The 21,757-nt window shown below is 42.1% G+C and overlaps 1 protein-coding gene across 1 annotated transcript in view; it reads left to right on the top strand.

Annotated features, from left to right (window-relative positions):
* LOC109931801 (V-set and immunoglobulin domain-containing protein 10-like 2) overlaps positions 1–21,757 on the top strand; it is a 74,408-nt gene that overhangs the window by 26,979 nt on the left and 25,672 nt on the right. The window contains exons 3-8 of the mRNA XM_048615376.1: positions 6,216–6,494; positions 7,976–8,251; positions 12,248–12,508; positions 15,217–15,474; positions 16,047–16,337; positions 19,801–20,139. Of these exons, the coding sequence (XP_048471333.1) occupies positions 6,216–6,494; positions 7,976–8,251; positions 12,248–12,508; positions 15,217–15,474; positions 16,047–16,337; positions 19,801–20,139 (1,704 nt within the window). The remainder of the gene's footprint in view (positions 1–6,215; positions 6,495–7,975; positions 8,252–12,247; positions 12,509–15,216; positions 15,475–16,046; positions 16,338–19,800; positions 20,140–21,757) is intronic.

The following is a 21,757-nucleotide window of genomic DNA, read 5'->3' as shown; positions in this document are numbered from 1 at the left end:
TTTAAGGCGTTTCTTAATAGATATATGAATGGGAGTTGAACAGAGGGGTATGAACTGCATGGGGGCAATGAGCAGCGGGTCTAAATAAGGACCGGAATCGACGCAAACTTGGTGGATCGAAGGACCTGTTCCTATGCTGCATTGCTCTTTGTTCTGTATAAAGGCCTCAATAATAAAGTTGTGATTTCAACAGGAAGATTTATAAAAGTTGCAGCCAGAAAGCTAAGATGCTAAGTGTTTTAGCTTGTGAAAGTTGGGAAAATGTCCATTTTACTAGGAAGAAGCAGGAAAGCTCCACCTTGGCTGCAGAAAGTGAAGAATGCCTCACGGGAGAGGGTAACCACCATTCTGATGATTATAAATGGTGGAAAAATCTCTGAAAAATGGTGGAAAACCTAGCTAGCAATACTGAGGTAAAGTATTACAAAGAAATATTTAAAATGTTCAAAAGTAGTAAGTTATTACAGTACAGCCAGTAATATGATTTAAAGTTTTAACAGAATTCTGCACAGGATTACAGAAAAGCAGATTTTATAAAAGATTGGCAAGTGAAGGAAAGGCTGCAACAGAAATATGGTACCTAGTCTAACAAACAGTACAGTAATTTGAAGCAGAATTGATGAATACAATAATGCAATATTAAAGAACAGCAAACGTAATATTGAAATGATACAGTTTATGATACTTTACCACAATAATATTGATCAGTACATTGAGAAGAAATGAGAAAAAAAAACGTACATTAACTCCTAGCAGCTTTAAGGCCAGAGAAGGACCATACAGAACATAAGATTGGACATCATGCTGTCAACAGTCCTCAAGATACAGTTTTGCCTCAAAGCTGAGTATTAAGACTAAAGCTGAGCAAATTAATTCACTACCATATTCAATGGAATCGATTGCAGATGATGTTGTGAACAGACATGTTTGAAGATATTCTAAAAGATTTTGATAATTACTTCAATTTAAGAACAAATCCATTTGGTAATTTCTTCTATTTAAGTACAAATCAATTTCTTGAAGGAGAAAGATTTTGAAGAGTTCAACTCCCAGGTGAATCCATAGACAATTTCATTAATGGCCTCCAAATATTAATGGATAAATGTGAATACGGAGCGTTGAAATGACAATCCATAAGAGACGGAATTGTGGTTGGAATTGATGGTGAAACTTTGTCAGATTTCTTACCGTCCAAGGATGATTTAACTTTGGAGAAAGCTACTCAGATTGTGTTGCAAGCAGAAGCCATTACAGATTCAAAGGCAGATCCTGAGAGGAAAATATTAACACACCTCAAGACGACAGCAGAGTCAATTCACTTTATAAGGTATGGATACCTCAGAGGCATGTGACAAGCTAAAAGAGAGCACAAACCAAACACCTAATGCTAAAACCCAGTGTCGACACTATGGATCAATAAAGACTTTAAGGCACAGACAATATCCAGCCATCACTAATCCATCGTATATTTGTAAACTGTTGCTAATTTCCAGATGATATGCTAATAAAAGATACAGTTTCAGAACAGTGGAAGTACTGATGGTGACACATGTAAAGAGGTCTAAAAAGTAGAACACCCACTTTCATTAGGACAGAGATTAGCATTAGCTGAGATAATTGGAGAAGATACCTGAGTTATTTCTAGGAGAACTGGTTAATCAAGACCAGCCAGCAGAAATAGAATTTGTCTATGCTAATGGCTATGCTGTTAGTTTTGGTGTTTGTTAAGGAGCAAGTGTTACCATCCTATTAGACCAGTTACCATGGCTGAAGAGCCAGACCTTACAGCATTCAGAGATGAGACTATATGGTGCATGAGGAATGATTGTCAGGAATACTACAAGTTACACCACAATGCAACAAATGTAAGAGAATTGAAAATTTGTACCTTACTCACAATCAACAAACCTAAATTTCAGCCTGCCCCCTGTGTTGACCTCAAATTGATCAGAAGGGTTGGCAGAGATCAGAAACCTTCCAGAAAGCCATGGGTTCAGAAACAAACCACTGTTGACTAACCCGTCAAAAGGCAATCAGATTTCATTGGTCTTCTTAGACCCATGGATTAGGTCTTCATGTAGCATACTGTGGAATCATGGGATTGATTCACCACACATGAAGACCATTCAGCCAGTTGTATCAATGCTGGCCTTCTATAAATACAATTCTGCTAGTCCCACTACCCCTTTTTCTCTGTTCAGTTGCATATTCAATTTTGTTTTTAAAAATCACAATTGAAATTGCTTCACCACATTCCCAGGCAGTGTATTCAAATCCCAACTACTTACTACACAAAATGAATGTTTCTTTTGTCAATCTCTTTAATCTGTGTCTTCTGGTTTTTGCACCTACTGCCAATGAGAATGAGTTCTCTCTATCTACTGTGCTCAGATCTGCTTTGCGTTTGACCACTTCTAGTCAATCTCCTCTCCCCTCCTTTTACAAAACTTCAATGTAGCTTCCTTGCTCTTGTACTCAATGTCTTCACTGTAAAGTCCAGGATCTTGGTTAATGTTTTAATCACTTTTCTAACCTGTCCTGCCACCTTCAGTGAACGTAGAGCCCCAGGTCTTTCTGTTCCTGCACCCGCTTTTGAATTACACCTCTCCTTGTTCTTCTGACCAAGATGTACCATTTGTAGTTCTCTGTGTTACATTGCATCTGCACCATGCCACGAGCCTGTCTATACCTTTTTGAAGTCTATTGCAAGTCACCTCACATTTCACAATTTTTCAAGGGTTTGTGTCATTTGCACATTTTAATATTGTACCCTGTATATCCAAGTTCACTTGGATCAAGAAAAGATGGGATCCCACCTTTCTCCTCTCTGAGAATCAAGTCTTCACCACTACAATCTTTGTTGGCAAACCTGCTATGGGCCACTTTATCAAATATTCTTTGGAGAACCAAATACAGCACATCATCTGCATTGTCCTCCTTAATGCTTCCTGTTGCCTCATCAAAAACTCGTTAAATTTACTCCAATACAATTTGCTTTCAACAAACATGACTGGACTCCAGTTGATGTTGTTTAATTTGCCTTGGTTCAAGACAGGATACTCTAAGTCCTCAAAGCCCTGGGTGAAGAGGGATGAAAACGTTCCCGTTGGTCCACTCTTGATTGGACACAACAGGGCTCATTTAAAAAGGATCCCCTTACCTTGTGGAAACCTTTCTCTCACATGAAATGAATTTATGTTTTAAAAGGTGCCAATATAACCAGGTTTTCTTAAATTAACCAGAAGAGTGAGAAGAAATCATAGATTCACAAAAGTAGTACAGCATAGAAGGAGGTCATTGGTCCATGGAATAGAAATGAGAGAGAGATAGCAAGAACTGCAGATGCTGGACTCAGAGTCAATACAGTGTGGAGCTGGATGAACACAGCATGTCAGGCAGCATCAGAGGTACAGGAGAGTCGATGTTTCAGGTTTATACCCTTCAGTTCTGATGAAGGGTCCTGACCCAAAACGTCAGCTCTCTTGCTCCTCTGATGCTGCCTGACCCGATGTGTTCCTCCTGCTCCACACTGTATTGACTCTGAACAGAAATAAGAGGTGAGCCCAAAAAGTAAAGAAAATGAGCAGTGTTTGTATTGTTTAGACACATAAAATGATATTGTAGCCATTACTGGATGGTATTGTTAGCATTGATTTTGGCAGCTGAGCAGATGATTTTGAGATTTCTGGTTTTACAGTTTGGCAGATTTTTTTTGATTGCATTCCTTTTGACAGTGATTGAATTCCAGCATTTAGGGTGCGAGAGATTACCTTTGTTTACCTGCAGTGGAGAGATGTTCAAAATGCTAGTTCTCAAAGCTGTGGTCCTCTAGTCTGCACAATAGGGTGTCTGGCCCATAATACACACAGACTGGTATTGCAGTCAGTTTTTAACTTTATTTTTGTACATTCCTGGAAAGTAAAGCAGTAATGTTTGCAAGGGGTAGCTTTCTGCTGAGTGGAGGAGACCCCTTGGTATCTCTTTTTGTTAAATCTCTCCCTGTCTGAAGTTTCCCAACAAGTTACAGGTGTGACATTCCATTGACATCATGGTAAAACTTTGCCAGTTCCCACTGAATTTACATCCACAGAGGTTTCCTGTAGCAGTCATAGAGTCATAGAGATGTCCAAATGGAATCAGACCCTCTTACCTCTTCCTTTTCATGTACCCATCCAGATGTATTTTAAATGTGGTAATTGTACCAGCCTCCATCACTTCCTCTGGCAGCTCATTCCATACATGCACCACCCTCTATGTGAAAGAGTTACCACTGAGGTTCCTTTTATATCACTCTCCTCGCACCTTAAACCTATGCCCTCTAGTTTTGGACTCCCCAACCCTGGAAAAAAACCTTGACCATTACCTGTGCCCCTCATGATTTTATTAAGCTCTATTAAGGTCACCCCTCAGCCTCTGATGCTCCAGGGAAAATAGTCCCAGCCTATTCAGCCTCTCCACATAGCTCAAACCCTCCAACCCTGGCAACATCCCTGTTAAATCTGTTCTGAACCCTTTCAAGTTTAACCACACATTTCTTGTAGCAGGGAGACCAGAATTGAGCACAATATTCCAAAAGCAGCTTAACCAATGTCTACTCCTCTTTTTTAAAAAAATAAGAACACATTTTGGAATTAACATAAAAAATATACATAAAAACTGATCTGTTGTTGTAACAATTAGCCCATGTTTGTGAATAAGGAAGAGTGAACATCATCTAATATTACAGAATCATTTCATAGCTAAATAAGCACTACACAAGTCCATGCAGTAGTTTATTCGGCCAATGTGGATATTCCAAATCCTGTATGTTATTTTCCGAGTAACTTTGCTTGCTTCTACTTTTCGGAGGAAGGGTCACCAGACCCGAAACGTTAACTCTGTTTTTTCCTTCACAGATGCTGCCAGACCTGCTGAGCTTTTCCAGCAACTTTGTTTTTGTTTCTGCTTTTCTTCAACTGTTTTCTAATGTTCTGTGAGAGATCAATGTCGTACTGCTGTTTAATCAAGCACTAAGTGCAGAATTTAGCTTCAAACACTCAATGCAGTTAACAAAAACAAATTCCTGCAGATGCTAGAAATCAAAAATAAGCTGATGGTTCTGAAAGGATTAATGTTGAGGAGTGCATTAAGGTCGACCCAATCTGATATTGTAAGGACAGGGGGGGATGGACTGAATGGCTTAAGATCTCAAAGGAGTAGAGCTGTTACGTAGGGTTTCCCAATTGTCGCAGTAACAATGTCTGTCTTACGAACGTAATTTGTACCAGGCTGCTCGTGTGAAATAAAATGATACCTTGTGTAAGAAAAGAGCCTTTTCCAGTTAGATTCTCCATTGATTTTTCTCTACCACTTTAATAACCAGGCCCTATAGGGACAGCCAGAACAAGACGATTGGAGCAACAACTACCCAACAACATGGTGGCAGTGGTTTGTATAGTATGTTCCTGTGATACGTAGTCAGTGGTGATCTTCAGAAAATTCAATCTAGCAGCAGTGTTGGGACAACAGTTAGCAGGTCAGACAGCATCTGCAAAGATAGAAAAACAAGTGTAACATTTGAGGCCATTGTCTCTGTCATTACGGGTGAAAATTTGAAATGTGACTGTAATGACTGCTACAAGGTTAGTCAGATGAATCTTCGAGAATATGAATTTCCTGATTGGACCACATTAACAGCTCCAATCAGGGAGCCCTGGCTGACAGTTAAGAACAGGGGGCTCAGACATCCTGCTCACTCTGAGAGCTGGCTCTGAGGGGGCTGGATCAGTGTCAAGGATTCTCCACGTGTAAATAAAGGGTGACTTTGTGACAGGATAGCGGCATCTGTGGAGTTATTTCAGTGACAGGTTTTTAAAGCACTAGGAAGATCTGTATTTGAATGGATAGCAGGAGAGAGTAAACAGCTAAAAGGATGATGGGTAGGCAGAAGGAGTTGGTGATGGAAGAGCAAAAGGAATGAAAGACGTGTCTAGGGAGGTGTAAATGGCAAAAGTAGACTCGTGCTGCTGTTAAAAGAAAGTGGCTGCACTTTGAATTGTTGAACGCGCTATTGAGTCAAGTCTAACTGTTACTTGGGTTTACCTTGAGCTTCATTGGAACGTAACAGGAGGAACAGTTATGGTCAGGAGCTGGAGGTGGCTTTAGAACTGAACTTGCAGCGCTGGATGATGTTAGCTCACTCTATGGAAATGATCCTGTTCCCTTTGTTTTAATAGTTCCAATTACCAAACCATCCATTCAGATGAGTGTCTCAGCTCCTGTTGAAGGGTCCGCGATTTCGCTACTGTGTTCGGTGGACAATGGAACTGGACCTCTGGAGTACACCTGGAACAGGCAGGCAGCTCTGTCCAGAGGTCCTGTCAATGTCTCGGAGACCACAGACAGTCTGCTGAACCTGACCTCAGTAAACAGGAACCACACGGGCTGGTATACCTGCACAGCCAGGAACGAGGTGAATGAAGTGACCAGCGACCGGGTTTGGCTCGACGTCATCTGTGAGTTCCTTGAAATTCTCTGGCTGAAGCACGTTAGCTGAGGTTTTCATTATAAATATTATAGTGAACCCTGACCTTGTGCACAACTGGTGCCTCTCAGGCCTGGAAGCGAAATAATTTCAGGCCCAGGGAAAATCTTCTAAAACTGACATACAGTGTAATTGATTCCATTTGAGGCTTCTTAATAGCTGGCTTGCTGCTGGTTCCTCTTGTTATTGATGTTCACTGTGGCTCAGTGGGTAGCTCTATCACCTCTGTGGTGATAAGTGGAGGGGTTCAATTCCCACTCAAGGAAAACCTGATCTGACAGTCTCTGTTGCCGTCCTGTATTGTGTGTAGGTTAGTCCAGATTTGGAACGATTACTCAACTGTTGGTATGTTCAAACAATAGCTAGTTTATCCTACATTGCAGAACTGCCTGCAGCTTTCCATTAGTGTGTCCAAATCTCAGTCATTTGAACTCTCATATCATCATTGTGGAATGTGTTATTCACAATATCCTCGCCATTAATCATTATAACCCTAACGCTGCACGGTGGGAGTTTCTGTATTTTGGATGAGATGTCAAAACAAGACCCCATCAACTCTCTCATGTGAATACACAAGATCCTATCGTATTATATGAAGGTGAGGGGAAAGCATTCTCCTCAGCACCTTGGGCAATCTTTATCAACATCACAAAAAAAGATGATCTGTTTATTATTTTACTGGTGTATGTGGAATCTTGGTGAGAAAAATGATCGGCATTTTTCCTACACTGCTGTAGTGGCTTTTCAGCAGATACTATCCATAGCCTTTAACGTGCATCTGGATATCCTGAGGCCATGCTTAGTGCAGAGTCATAGAGATGTACAGCATGGAAACAGACCCTTCAGTCCAACACATCCGTACTGACCAGATATCCTAAATTAATATAGTCCTTTTTGCCAGCATTTGGCCCATATCCCTCTAAACCCTTCCTATTCATTTACCCGTCCAGATGCCTTTTAAATGTTGTAATTGTATCAGCCTCTACCACTTATTCTGGCAGTTCATTCCACACACGCACCACCCTCTGCGTGAAAAAGTTGCCCCTTAGGCCCCTTTTATATCTTTCCTCTCTCACTTTAAACCTATACCCTCTAATTTTGGACTCCCCTACCCTGGGGAAGAAGCCTTGACTATTCGTCCTATCCATGGCTCTAATGATTCTATAAACTTCTATAAGGTCACTCCTCAGCTTCCAGGGGAAAATAACTCCAGCCTATTCAGCCAATTTATAAATACAAGTATTTTTAACATTATTGGGCCAATTCTGGCATCGACCCAACATAATTCAGTTCAGCCAGCAATGGATGAAGAGTATAATTGGCCTTTGACTGCAATTACATTTGTACGGTCATTAATGTTACGCAGTTGTGGTCAATGAAGTTGAATCTAAAAGGACAATTGTGACATTTAACAATATGTGGTGAAGTCAGCTCACATCTTTCCTTTTCTAGACGGCCCTGATCAGCCAGCCATCAATGTCACTCCTTACACTCTCAACTACATTGGTTATGCAGCCCTTGAACAGGACACTGTCTCCATGACCTGTTCAGCATCTTCCAATCCACCCAGCCAGTACATCTGGTTCCACAATAACTCACAGATCTACGCAGGACAGCAGTTTGTCATTGAGAGAATTGCTCGAAGTCAGACAGGAAGCTACATGTGCCTCGCGCACAACACGGTGCTCAACGCCAGGACTAAGACTACCATCATACTCACTGTCTACTGTGAGTAGAATTTAATCTCAAATCGTTTTGGCTTCAAGAAACTTTTGTTTAACCTCAGCTGTTTCTCTTTGATTTTGCCATAAACTGTAGTAGTTCTTGACCGGTTTTCAGATTGTAGATGATCTGCAAGATATTTTAAATCTATAAGGTGAGATGAATAAATATCTGTTGTGCAAGGTTCTGTCTGTATATTGTTGTGATGTCTGTCCTATACTGATTTATGATAAAGAATAGAAGCAGTTTACACAACTGCAACAGTCTTCTTCACATTCTAACACAATCACACCTTTGACTGTAATTATAATGATTGATCTTGTACTTTTTTACTGAAAAATTGTGATCTTTTTCATTTAATCTCAAACAATTGTCAATCAGCCAAACTGTGTTGTAACATCATTCTCCAGTGTACAATGCAGTGCTCAAAACATACAGCTGATAGACTCTGAGACAGAATGCAGAGGATGAATGGGTAGTACCAAATGTTGCCACTTCAGCCCTCATCCTACCTAGGATCAGGAACAGCAGCTCGCAATGGGACACGGTCACCCAGGCTGCCTGATATAAGGGGACAGAAGAGGGTTATATTCTCCTCGTTATGTCCTTCTGAGAGGGACAATGCTTGAATAATGAATGTGAATTGGTTACTCCTTTTACTATCCATGTCTCCAACAAGCTTAACCTGACCACAGGCAATCTTTTGATGCCTTCGAAGAGCATAGGAATAGAGGACGTAGGAGCAGGAGTAGGCTATTCAGCCCTTTGTGCCTTTTCTGCCATTCATTATGAGCATGGCTGATCTGGTTGTGGTCTCGATCCCACTTCCGTGGCTGACCCCCATAATCTTTGACTGGCTGAGTCCATTGAACTGAATAGAATCTTTCCAAAATTAGTCATCACTGGCATAAAAATTGCATCATTTTGGTGGTGTCACTCTCTTGTTCTGCTCCATATTCACTGTTGCCCCATTATTACCCTCCCTAAATGGATTGGACAGCTGGATTGTTGAGCAATTCTTTTCCCAAGCATTGCCTTTACTTCAGATGCTGCAGGACCAAGCAATCAGTCCAAGTGAGATCAAGGAGTCCCAGAGGACTAATCCCTCCAGACTTTGCTTAACCTGGAACATAAAGTGAATGTTGGGAAGAGTGACCTCATGTGAAGACCGATTAACGTTTTGGATAAGTAAGTCACGGAATATTGGAGGCAAAATCATTGTGGCCATTAGAATGGATTTGGATGTTACTCTGAGAATATTGGAGTTGAATTTCAATGGGATATCTTATCCATGAAGTTTCTTGGTTATATTCTTTAAAGACATGTTTTCTTTTTACTTTCCCAATTCATCATAGCAGAAAATCAATTTCACCAACACCTTGATATTGAAACCAGCATTTACCTTGTAAGTCATAGGGTGAAGAGGGTTATCTAAGATCACAAAGAGATCTTGATCAATTTAACAAATGGGCTGAGGAGTGGCAGATGGAGTTTAATTTGGATAAATGCAAGGTATTACATTTTGGTAAAACAAACAAGGGCAAGATTTATACCATTAAAAGTAGGGTCCTCATTTGTGTTGTAGAACAGACAGACCTAGGAGTTCAAGCACATAATTCTTTCAAGTTTAATCACAGATAGACAGGATGGTTAAGAAGGTGTATAGCACATTTGCCTTCATTACTCAGGCCATTGAGCATCGGGTTTGGGACATTATGCTAAGGTTGTACAGGACATTGATGAGGCCTCTTCTGGAATACTGTGTGCAGTTCTGGTCACCCTGTTGTAGCAAGGATGTTATTAAGTTGGAGGGGTTCAGAAAAGATTTACCAGGATGTTGCCAGGAGTGGAAGGTTTGAGTTATAAGGAGAGGCTGGATAGGCTGGGACTTTTTTTACTGAAGCATAGGAGGTTAAGGGGTAACCTTTATAGAAGTTTATAAAATAATGAGGGGTATAGATAGGTGAATGGCAGAGGTCTTTTCCCTAGGATGGTGGAATTTCAAGATGAGTGGACGTATTTTTAACATGAGAGGAGAAACATTTACAAAATACATGAGAGGCAACTTTTTTTATACAGAGAGGGTCATGTGTGGAATGAACTTCCAGACAAAGTGGTGGATGTGTGTACAGTTACAACATTTAAAAGACATTTGGATAAGTTCATGAATAAGAAATGTTTGGAGGGATAAGGGCCAACTGCAGGCAGGTGGGACTAGTTAAGTTTGGGATTATGATTGGCATGGACTGGTTGGACCAAAGGGTTTGTTTCCGTGCTGTATGACTGACTGTAAAGGAACCAAGAGTATTAGTGGACACCATGTGCTCCCTCTCCATGGACAGCTGGGCACGAATGTAACCACAGAAAAGGGGCAGATATCAACAGCTATGACCCTTTTCACAGCCCTCTACCTGGACCTGTTAATAGACTTGGTCAGGCACAGGAGCAGGCCCATAGGGACGTCCTCTGACTCTCCCACACCCTCCACACTAGAGTCCAAAGACCATGAAAGTGGTGCTGATGTGCAACCAGAAATATAGTGAAAGATTTTACAAATAACTAAAAAAGGAGTGCAATCATCCTCAACCAACAGAACCCAGCTCTTAGGTACAAATTCCAACCAGGATCACTTGCTCCAATTTAACATCCCTGGGCATTACCATTAACCAGAAACTGAATTGGAATATCCATATAAGTACAATGGCTACAAGAGCAGGTCAGAGGCTAGGAATCCTGCAACTAATAATTCACTTTCCAACTCCCTCAAGCTTGTCCACCGTCTACAAGACACAATTGAAGAGTGTGACGGAATACTCCCCACTTGCCTGGATGAGTGCAGTTACAACATCACTCAAGAAGCTTGACACCATCCAGGACAAAGCATCCCGCTTGATTGGCATCACATCCACAAGCATCCACTCCCTCCACCACCAGTGCTCAGTAGCAGCAGTGTGTACTAGCTACAAGATGCGCTGCAGAAATTCACCCAAGATCCTCAGACAGCACCTTCCAAACCCACAACCACTTCCATCTAGAAGTGCAGCAGATACATGGGAACACCACCACCTATAACATCCCCCACCACCCCCCTACCGAGCCACTCACCATCCTGGCTTGGAAATGTATTACCGTTCCTTCAGTGTCATTGAGTCAAAATCCTGGAATTCCCTCCCACCACAACAGCATTGTGGCTCAAACTACACCAAACGGACTACAACAGTTCAAGAAAGCAGCTCAAATGCACCTTCTCAAGTATAGCTAAGAATGGGCAATAAGTGCTGGCCCACGTCCCATGATTGAGTAAAAATAAATAAACTATGGACCTGTTCTGGCTGACCCTTAAAGGGGGCTACATTTCTAACACTGACAATCATTGCGTTAGACATTCATGTCCCACCAGTGAATACAACAAGACAAAGCAGATCAGAGGAGGTTCACTTCACTAATTGCTGGGCTGAAGGGGTTTGTTTTCTGAGGAAAGGTTGGGTACGCTGGACCTGTAACCACTGAAATGTAAAAGAAGGAGGATGTGATATTGTTGAAATGTGAATGATCCTGAGCTGCCTTGACGAGGTGAATACTGAAAGGATGTTTCTTCTCATTGGATGAGCTTGAATTAGGGAACACTATTTAAAAATTGAGAGATGGAGATGAGGAGAATTCCTTTCCTCAGAGGGTGATGAGTCTGAATTCACTTCCCAGAGATCTGAGGAGGAGGGTCATGGAATAATTTTTAGGGCAGAGGTAGATAAGTTCTTGCTTGATCGGATCAGCCATGACCTTACTGAATGGCGAATAAGGCTTGAAATGTCAAACGTTCCACTCCTGCTCCTGATCCATCTGTTTGTACATTGCTTCACTGGAAACAGGTTGTCCACTGGCTAATTATAAATGGGAACAGGCAGCTGAAAAAGTGAAGGTAGGATCCAAGGTTCAATTTTTACACCAGGCTTTCTCGTATTCTCGGTTACTAACCTCTTCAGTCCTTCCTGCCTTGTACAGATCTACCTGACGGGAAGCCCATCTGCACCGTGCTATCTGTTAATGATAATCAGGATATAGCTCTGTGGTGTTCATGGGAAGGTGGGAACCCCCCAGCAACTCTGCAGTGGGTTGACACACAAAGTCATGGTGTCAATGTCGAGGGTCTATCCAGTATTTCAAGAGTAAAAGTGGGACGAGAGACCTCCAACAACAGCACATACTCCTGCCGAGCCTCTCACCCAGCTCTGAGAGCAGACTGGTCCTGCAGAACCACTGCATGTGAGTATAACTCATCTGTAAATGATGTCCTGGGCAGACTATGCACATCACTGTTTTCCCCTATTCCACCTTTAGTTCTTTCCCCTTCTCTGGAATGCAGTTAACAGAATCATAGAATTCCTACAGTGTGGAAGTAGGCCATTTGGCCCATCAAGTCAATACTGATCCTCTGAAGAGCATCCCACCCAGACCCACCCAGACCCACCCCCCTGCCTTATCCCTGGGACCCTGCATTTCCCATGGCTAATCCACCCTGCTTGCACATCACTGGACATTCTGAGCAATTTAGCATGGCCAATCCAACTAACCTGCACATATAGAGTCATAGAGATGTACAATATGGAAACAGACCTTATGGTCCAACTCATCCATGCTGACCAGATATCCTAAATTAATCTAGTCCCATTTGCCAGCATTTGGCCCACATCCCTCTAAACCCTTCCTGTTCATATACCCATCCGGATGCCTTTTAAATGTTGTAATTGTACCAGCCTCCTCCACTTCCTCTGGCAGCTCATTCCATACGAGCAACCACCCTCTGTGTGAAAAAGTTGCTCCTTTGGTCCCTTTTAAATCTTTCCCTTCTCATCTTAAACCTATACCCTGTAGTTTTATACTTCCCTACACTGGGGAAAAGACCTTGACCATTCACCCATCCATGCCCTGACTGAGGGAGCCACACAGTTTGACCTCAGTCAAAGCATTTCACTAAGGCTTCCTAGATGGCACCTTCCAAACTCATGACTTTTCACTCCCACAAGGACAGGGGCAGCAGATACATGGGAACACCACAACCTGCAAATTCCCCTCCAAGTCAGTCACCGTCCTGGCTTGGAAATATATCACCGTTCCTTCACCGTCTCTGGGTCAACTTCCTGGAACTCCTTCCCTAGGGGCATTGTGGGTATATTGACACCCCCAAAAGATTGGATTGGTTCAAGAAGGCAGTCCACACTCAATAGGCCGAAAGGCTTTGTCTGTACTGTATGATTTCATGTCTGTATGAAGATAGCTCACCATCACATTCTCCAGGGTAGTTAGAGATGGGCAATAAATAGCCAGTGATGCCTACATCTCTTAAAAGAATAAAACAAATAAGTAAAAGCCACCAAATATTGATAAAGATTGGCAGCCCTATCTGATGTTCCTTTATTGTGTACCTTAGCTCACTCTCAGTAATGTTCCTGGTCTGCACTATATTATGAAAATGATCATGAGCTCACAAAAGCAACTCCAAATTTCCGAAAATGTTGATGGACACCAACTGATAATGAAGATATATCAGAATAGTTTGCACTGTGCTTCTGCATTACTTTTGCGACAATGAATCAAATCCCGCTGGGAGGGGGAGCATCTGGTTCAATTTCCCATTGCACATTTCAGCTCCAATTAATGTGGCAGCATAGCTTACTGAAGGCGTGGGTTGAGAATGAGTTGAATGGGGCTCCAAGGCTGGAGTTAACTATGGGACCAGCATTATATTTCCTTACCCCATAGTGAGCATTGTGAAAGAAACAACGGAATGACAGAGCAGGAGCTGAAGCAGAATTAAACCAGCCACTAAAAGGGGAGGTGATAGCCTAGTGGTATTATTGCTCAACTGTTAATCCAGAGACCCAGACAACGTTCTGGGGACCCAGGTTCAAATCCCACCATGGTGGATGGTGGAATTTGAATTCAATTAAAATGTCTGCAATTAAGAATCTAATGATGACCTTGAATTGATTGTTGGGAAAAACCCATCTGGTTCATTAATGTCCTTTAGGGAAGGAAACTGCCATCCTTACTTGGTCTGGCCTACATGTGACTCCAGACCCACTGACTCTGAACTGTCCTCTGGGCAATTAGGGTTGGGCAAAATTGCTAACTAGCCAGCAACACCCTCATCCTGTTAATGAATAAAAAAAAAACTGAAAGAGGAAAAAGTAAGATTGAGGGAGAGAGAAAACAGGTGTAAGAGAAAATAAGAAAATGAATGATTATAAATTAAAATTTTACAAATCTCTGACAGCTATTGACTGTTTGCATGCATGAGACTGAGATAAAGTTGGTCCCTTTTAGAGTCTGAATTGTCGATTGACATTACATTGCTGTCTCGTTAAGAGAGTTGTTAAATCTAAGGCTGAATTTCCTGCAGTTTGCAATCCAGCAAGTTATTATTCACAATGGGGAGGCCTAGAATGTGATCCTGTCTGTCTGGAACATGATGTAATCAATCAGCAAGAGATTCTCAACTGATAGTGATACCCTGAGTTTATTGCATTAGCAACACACAAATAGCCCTCTGATATTTACACAGGAAAATTGACCAAATAATGGAATGAATGAAAGACAAAAACAACTAGCGTGTATCAGTTTTCTCAGGGTTGTTTTGATATTTTATTAAACTATTTTACAAGAAAATTCCAACTTGTAAAGAACAAAATTTCTTTTGGAGATGATATATAACTTGTTGTATAGCTACTAGTACAGGAGACAAGATGGTCATTAAGAATGCAGACTAACCCTAAAAACATCAGTTTAGATTTAAAGCTTTGTAAAAAGGGGATGATCTGTGATTATCAGGAAAATCTTATTTTGGGATACATGTGACAATAGGCTGGTCTTGTGTTTCACAACATATTTTAGACTCATTCGAAATTACTTTTCTGTTTTGTCCTTTCACTCACCGTGGCTTCCAATAGAACAAAATTATTCTATGTTTTCAGCGTCACCTGAAGGGAAACCTAGTTGTTCGGCTACTGCGGTGAAGAGTTTGGAATACACCATGCTGTCATGTAGTTGGGAAGGAGGCTTACCTCAGGCCTCACTGCACTGGAAAAATTGGAGAGGCGACTTCTTGGGTAAAGCTGAACAGTCCATCAATAATCAGGTGCTACAGTCTAGTCCAACCTACAGTGGCAAGGAGTTTATATGTCAAGCGACACATCCTTTGAGCAGGAGCAGGGCATGCAGCATCCAACTAGGTATGGAGTCTCACAGGAGAGTCTTCATTTTAAAGTATTTATTGCACTTAGGCCATCTATCCTGAATATCATACTTTTATAACCATGTAGGAGAGTAGCTATTCTTTGATTATTGTGCTCAACTCTTAGCGGTTTAGTTAAAGGTGTTGCCACAGATACTGAGATAAGCAACCAATATGGTTCTGGTTATCAGGGATCTCAATTATGAGGAAAGATTAAAGACATTGGCATAAAAGCAGAATGCCAAGTTTGGTGGTAATTTGAAATGAAGGCAGAAATACTCAGCAGGTCAGGCAGCACGGGTGGATAGAAACACGGTTAAGTATTCAGATGTCCATGGGAGCTGTTGGATGTGCTGAGTATCTCTAGAATTTTCCATCATTTTTAATAATGTTGGGCTTGTTTACTGATCTACAAAAGAGATTTCAAGGTCACCTAACTGAGTTTGTCATTATTACAAAGGGATTTTGCTTGGTCACTGTGGTACAATGTTTAGAAAATAAAATAATGTAATGAAATAATGTAAAGCTGCGCTTGAAAATTAGAATCCATTGTGTTTGTTCTGTTTTCAGAGACACCTGATCTTGTCACCCCAAGAAACACCCTGACAGTGTTTGAGGGGAGTGATGTCCATTTGACCTGCATCCTTAAAGCTGCTTACCCAACCTCGGAGATCATCTGGCACAATAATAGGAACGAAAGTGTCTGGCTCATGCCCAAAAAGTACCTGCTGCACCAGGAGACCTTTTGGTCGAATCTCACTATTCGGGAAACTGATGGAGACCGTGACAACGGAACTTACTGGTGCACAGCTAGCAATGTGGTGGGGAGTTCAAGGCTTAACATCCAGCTCCGTGTGAACAGTGAGTGATTGTTACAGTGGGAATTAGTACTTGTATTGTGTACTCTTTGGTTATACATTACACTGACAGTGTGGATGTATATCGGTGTAGGTGTGTCCAAGTGGGTGTGTCTATGTATGGGAGTGGATAGAGGTGAACCGGTGTGTGGATGTATGGGTAAGTGTCTGAGTGTTTCAGTGTGAAGCTGTAAGTATGTTTATGTGAATGCATGGAATTTTGTGTGTGTTTCTGTGTGTATTTTATATGTGTGTGTGTATTTTGTATATATGTATGGATTTTGTATATGTGTGTGTGTATTTTGCGTGTGTGTGTTTCTGTGTGTATTTTGTGTGTGTGTGTGTTTCTGTGTGTATTTTGTATGTGTGTGTGTTTCTGTGTATATTTTGTATGTGTGTGTGTATTTTGCGTGTGTGTGTGTTTTGCGTGTGTGTGTTTCTGTGTGTATTTTGTGTGTGCGTGTTTCTGTGTGTATTTTGTATGTGTGTGTGTATTTTGTATGTGTGTGTGTATTTTGTATGTGTGTGTGTTTCTGTGTGTATTTTGTATGTGCGTGTGTTTCTGTGTGTATTTTGTATGTGTGTGTGTTTCTGTGTGTATTTTGCGTGTGTGTGTTTCTGTGTGTATTTTGCGTGTGTGTGTTTCTGTGTGTATTTTGTGTGTGTTTCTGCGTGTATTTTGTATGTGTGTGTGTTTCTGTGTGTATTTTGTCTGTGTGTGTATTTTGCATGTGTGTGTATTTTGTGTGTGTGTGTATTTTGTATGTGTGTGTGTATTTTGCATGTGTGTGTGTTTCTGTGTGTATTTGCATCTCTGTGTGTGCATGTCTTGGTATATATTTTGTGTGTGTGTGTGTTTCTGTATAGTTTTAGTGTGTGTTTTCTTTATTCATTTTTATATATATGCCGTTATGTATGCTATAACACATACCACATGAACCACCATATGCTACTTACAACATAACATGTACCAAACATTTATCACCTGGTTATTGTACGTATTTATTTCATAACTAAGAAATTCTTAAATGTCTCATGAAATTTCCTTATAGTAAACCTGCCTCTCCCCCTCAGTGGAGCTGTTCCTCTCAGGGCTGGGATGGAGATTTATAGATTGCTTTCATGTAAATTCAATTAATTGGTGTTGAAAGCAAGTCGTCATCATACCCCAATCCTGGCTGAGTCACAGCCTGTATCTATTCCATTCCTGATTGTGTTGTAACCTCTATCTCTCTCTCTAGTCTTTTTAAGTTCATTCACAGAATCTGAGCATCACTGCCTAGGCCATCATTTATTGCCCTCTTTAATCGCCCTTGAAAAGATGATGGGGAGTCACTGCCTTAAATTCAGTTGAGTAGTCCATTAGGCCATTGTGCAGACAGTAGGGAGTCAATAACATTATTGTGAGTCTGATAGTTATTCTATGTTTTAGCCTAATACTGCTCTGGCACATTTAGATACTTAACTGGAATCATAGAATCCCTGCAGTATGGAAGCAGACCATTCGGCCCATCAAGTCCACACTGACCCTCCAAAGAGCATCCCACCCAGACCCACCCCCTTACCCAAACCCATAGCCATGTATTTCCCATTTCTAACTCACCTAGTTTGCACATCCCTGGACATTATGGATAATTTAGCATGGTCAATCCACCCTGTCCTGCACATCTGGGCACCTGGAGGAAACCCACACAGACATGGGAAGAATGTGCAAACTCTACACAGACAGTTGCCCGAGGGTGGAATCAGACCTGGGTCCTTGGTGCCATGAAGCAGCAATGCTAACAATCATGCCACCCCTTCTCCATAACATTCCATGGTTGTAGGAGATTTCATATATACTCTATATCATTTTTGGTTTCTTTATGCTTGAGTAAGTCTCCTCTTGTCCTGATGTACTGTAACACTTTTATTTATATCTGTGCTTTGCAGTTTGCTGAGCACAACTCTCTAATGCAGTGTCTAAAATCTCTTTCCTTTACATACTTTATTTAGTTTGATGTCATCTCTTGGCCTCCTTTTGATATCAGAGCCACATCATTATTTACACCTTCAGTTATAAAATAAGATGTAGACCAGACCGGGTAGAGATGGCAGAATGCCATCCATAAAGCCTGAGGCTGTTGACTTGCTCGCCAAGCTGGCTTGTATATGGCATATACAAACCCATACAGATCAGAACTGGAAATGACAGTACTCACTGTAACGGACCGGACAGTATAAATTCCAAACGGAGTAGAATAACATCACTTCGTCGGAAGCTCCACTGATGGTGTTACCTAGCATGGTGACGAAATGTCTAAACGAGAACAAGTCAGCTCGGTGAGCAAGTCAACAACCTCCTCCACAACCCGAGCTACACATCTCTGCCAAAACTTTAAATCCATAAAGGCTGTTTGGTGGTACAGTGGTAATGCCGCTAGACTAGTAATACACTGGCCCAGGTGAATTCTCTGGGGACAGAATTCATATCCTGCTATGGTAACTGGTGGAATTTAAATTCAGTTGATAAAAATTTGGAAGTGAACACTAGAGTGAACCATGAAATTGTCATCAATTGTTGTAAACATTATTCTGGTTCACCAGTGTTCTTTAAGCCATCTGTGGAATGGCCTTCTGAAAGGACCAAACCACATGGAACCAAACCAATTAGGGACCGTTAATAAATTGTCAGCGATGGCTAAATCCAAATTTTACAAAAGTCCGCGTTCCCTCCCTACCAATTTCCACCAAAAGTTTTCCAGCACCAAGCTGCTGGATGGCTGTACGTTTGTTTGCTGTGCTAACCATATGTTGTATGTGACTCCAGACCAATAGCAATATGGTTGACTCTTAGCTGCCCTGTGAAATGGCCCTGGGAGCTAATGAGATAGCTATCCAGCTATCGCAGACTCTGATAAAAGAAGTGGAACTGGACAGGCCACCCAGCATCCAACGAGACAACAGCCCACACAGCCCTGTAAAGTCCTCCTTACTAACAAATGGGAGCTAGTGTCAAAATTGGGAGCGCTGTCTCACAGACCCGTCAAACAACAGCCTGACACAGTCATACTCATGGAATCATACCTCACAGACAATGTCCCAGTGACACCAGTAGCATGCCCGGGTAAATATTGTCCCGTTGTCAGGACAGCCCCAGCAGAGGCAGCAGCACAATGTTGTAAAAATTCATCTGGTTCATTAGTGTTATTTAGGGAAGGAAATCTGCCTGGTCTGGCCTACCTGTGACTTCAGGTCCACAGGAAAGTAGTTCACTTGGAATGGCCTTCTGAAAGGGCCAAACCACATGGAGCCAACCCAATTAGGGACTGTTAATAAATTGTCAGCGATGGCTAAATCCAAATTTTACAAAAGTCCACGTTCCCTCCCTACCAATTTCCACCAAATGTTTTCCAGCACCAAGCTGCTTGATGGCTGTACATTTGTTTGCTGAGCTAACCATATGTTTTTCTCCCTATCCATGACAGAGTACCCAACGCCCCCAAATGTCACCATCAGCAAGCTCCTGTACGGCCGCCAGAGAACAGAGGTGGTTCTTGAATGGATGACTCGAGGCTCTGGTGATTTAACAGGCTTCATGATACAGAGGAGGCCCGCAAGGCGATCCATTAGAGTCCGGGGCACAACTGAACAGGAAGAGTCTATGACCGATCCATACAGCCCCTGGCAGATTGTCGCCAGCTCCATCGATCCCGCCATCAGAGGCCACAAGCTGGGGGGCATGGACCCCAGGGTCTTATATGCTTTCCGCATCCTGGCTGTCAATCACAAGACAACAGGGTACCCTTCAGAAGTGAAAACTCCAGGTAGGTGATGACATCTTTTGGAAGAATTGAAAAATGTTTTCCTGGCGACAGCAAGCTGTTATCTCCCGCTGGTTTCTATTTTGTATTTTATTGAGATGGGGCTGACACTGGTGAGGCACCTTCACTGAGACATCGAATCTCCCGTTGCAATTGTTCTTACAAATGGAATGCCTGGTCAACTGGAGCCACATGTGGGTCAGATCAGGCAGGGCCATGACCAACGCACTTCCCTAAAAGACACCAGTTCTTTTTTTTGACACTCTGGCAGCAAACCTATGTTACAAAGGACCAATTCAACCACCAAATAGATTACCAGGGGGTTGCAATGGGAGAGAGATCCACTGAGGTCCTTCCGGAGGGAGGAGGATAACTTCTTCAAGGCAGGCATCCCTAGAAGAGGCTTTGCAGTGAAGTTATAACTCAATCAGAGATAGTAAGAACTGCCAGTGCTGGAGTCAGAGATAACACAGTGTGGAGCTGAAGGAACACAGCAGGCCAGGCAGCATCGGAGGAGCGGGAAAGTTGACGTTTCTCCTTTGAAGAAGGGTCCTGACCCGAAATGTCAACTTTCCTACTCCTCTGCTGCCTGGCCTGCTGTGCTCCTCCAGCTCCACACTGTGTTATCACCAATTCAACTGCGACATGCCATTGAAGTTCCGGTCCAATTACATAACTATACAGACATATCGATCATTCCAAAAATCAAACTAACAAGCTAACTTTAAGACAGCTCAGATGGGAGGGATGTTATGTTGTGCTGTGTATCGGTACATCGTTTAGTTCTAATATAAGCCCCATAGGTGTTAACACAACGTTGGAAGCCTCCCAGATCTGGAGGGAGCTTCCCTGCTGCTCTATGGAGGGAGTTGCCAGAAACTTGGTTTTTGAGAGTAACATTGAAGGAAAGCAACAAATACTAGCAGTGGTGGCAGTGCTCCTATCTCTCCATTAATATTCATCTCCTCCTCCAAATCACATTAAAAACATTGTTTAAAAGCTGGACACAGTCCTCCTGAAGAGGTCTCACCAGAGCCCTGTACAATCTTGACGTGATGTCACAACTCCTATACTCAATGGTCCAAGCAATGAAGGCAAGGGTGCTAAATGCCTTCTTAACCACGCTGTCAACCTGTGACACAACTTTCAAAGAACTATGAACCTGAACCTCTAGGTATCTCTATTCTACAACAGTACCCATGCCCTGCCATTAACTGCATAAGTCCTGCCCTTGTTTGTTTTATCAAAATGCAATACCTCGCATTTATCCAAATTAAACTCCATTTGCCACTCCTCAGCCCATTGGCCCAAGATCCCCTTATAATCTTAGATAACTTGCTTCACTGTCGATTAGACCACCAATCTTGGTGTCATCTGCAAATTTACTAACTGTTCCTCCTAAATTCTCATCCAAATCATTTATATAAATGGCAAACAACTGTGGACCCAGCACCAATCCCTGCAGAACACTCCTTAAAACTCGAATCAGAGATAGTAGGAACTGCAGATGCTGGAGAATCCGAGACAACAAGGTGCAGGGCTGGATGAACACAGCAGGCCAAGCAGCATCATAGGAGCAGAGAGGCTGACGTTTCGGGCCTAGACCCTTCATCAGAAAAGG

This window comes from Rhincodon typus, chromosome 32 (assembly GCF_021869965.1).
Source record: "Rhincodon typus isolate 14 chromosome 32, sRhiTyp1.1, whole genome shotgun sequence".
Lineage (NCBI taxonomy): Eukaryota > Metazoa > Chordata > Chondrichthyes > Orectolobiformes > Rhincodontidae > Rhincodon > Rhincodon typus.
The sequence above is the reverse complement of the archived record's forward strand: the minus strand, read 5'-3'. Positions and strand labels throughout refer to the sequence as shown.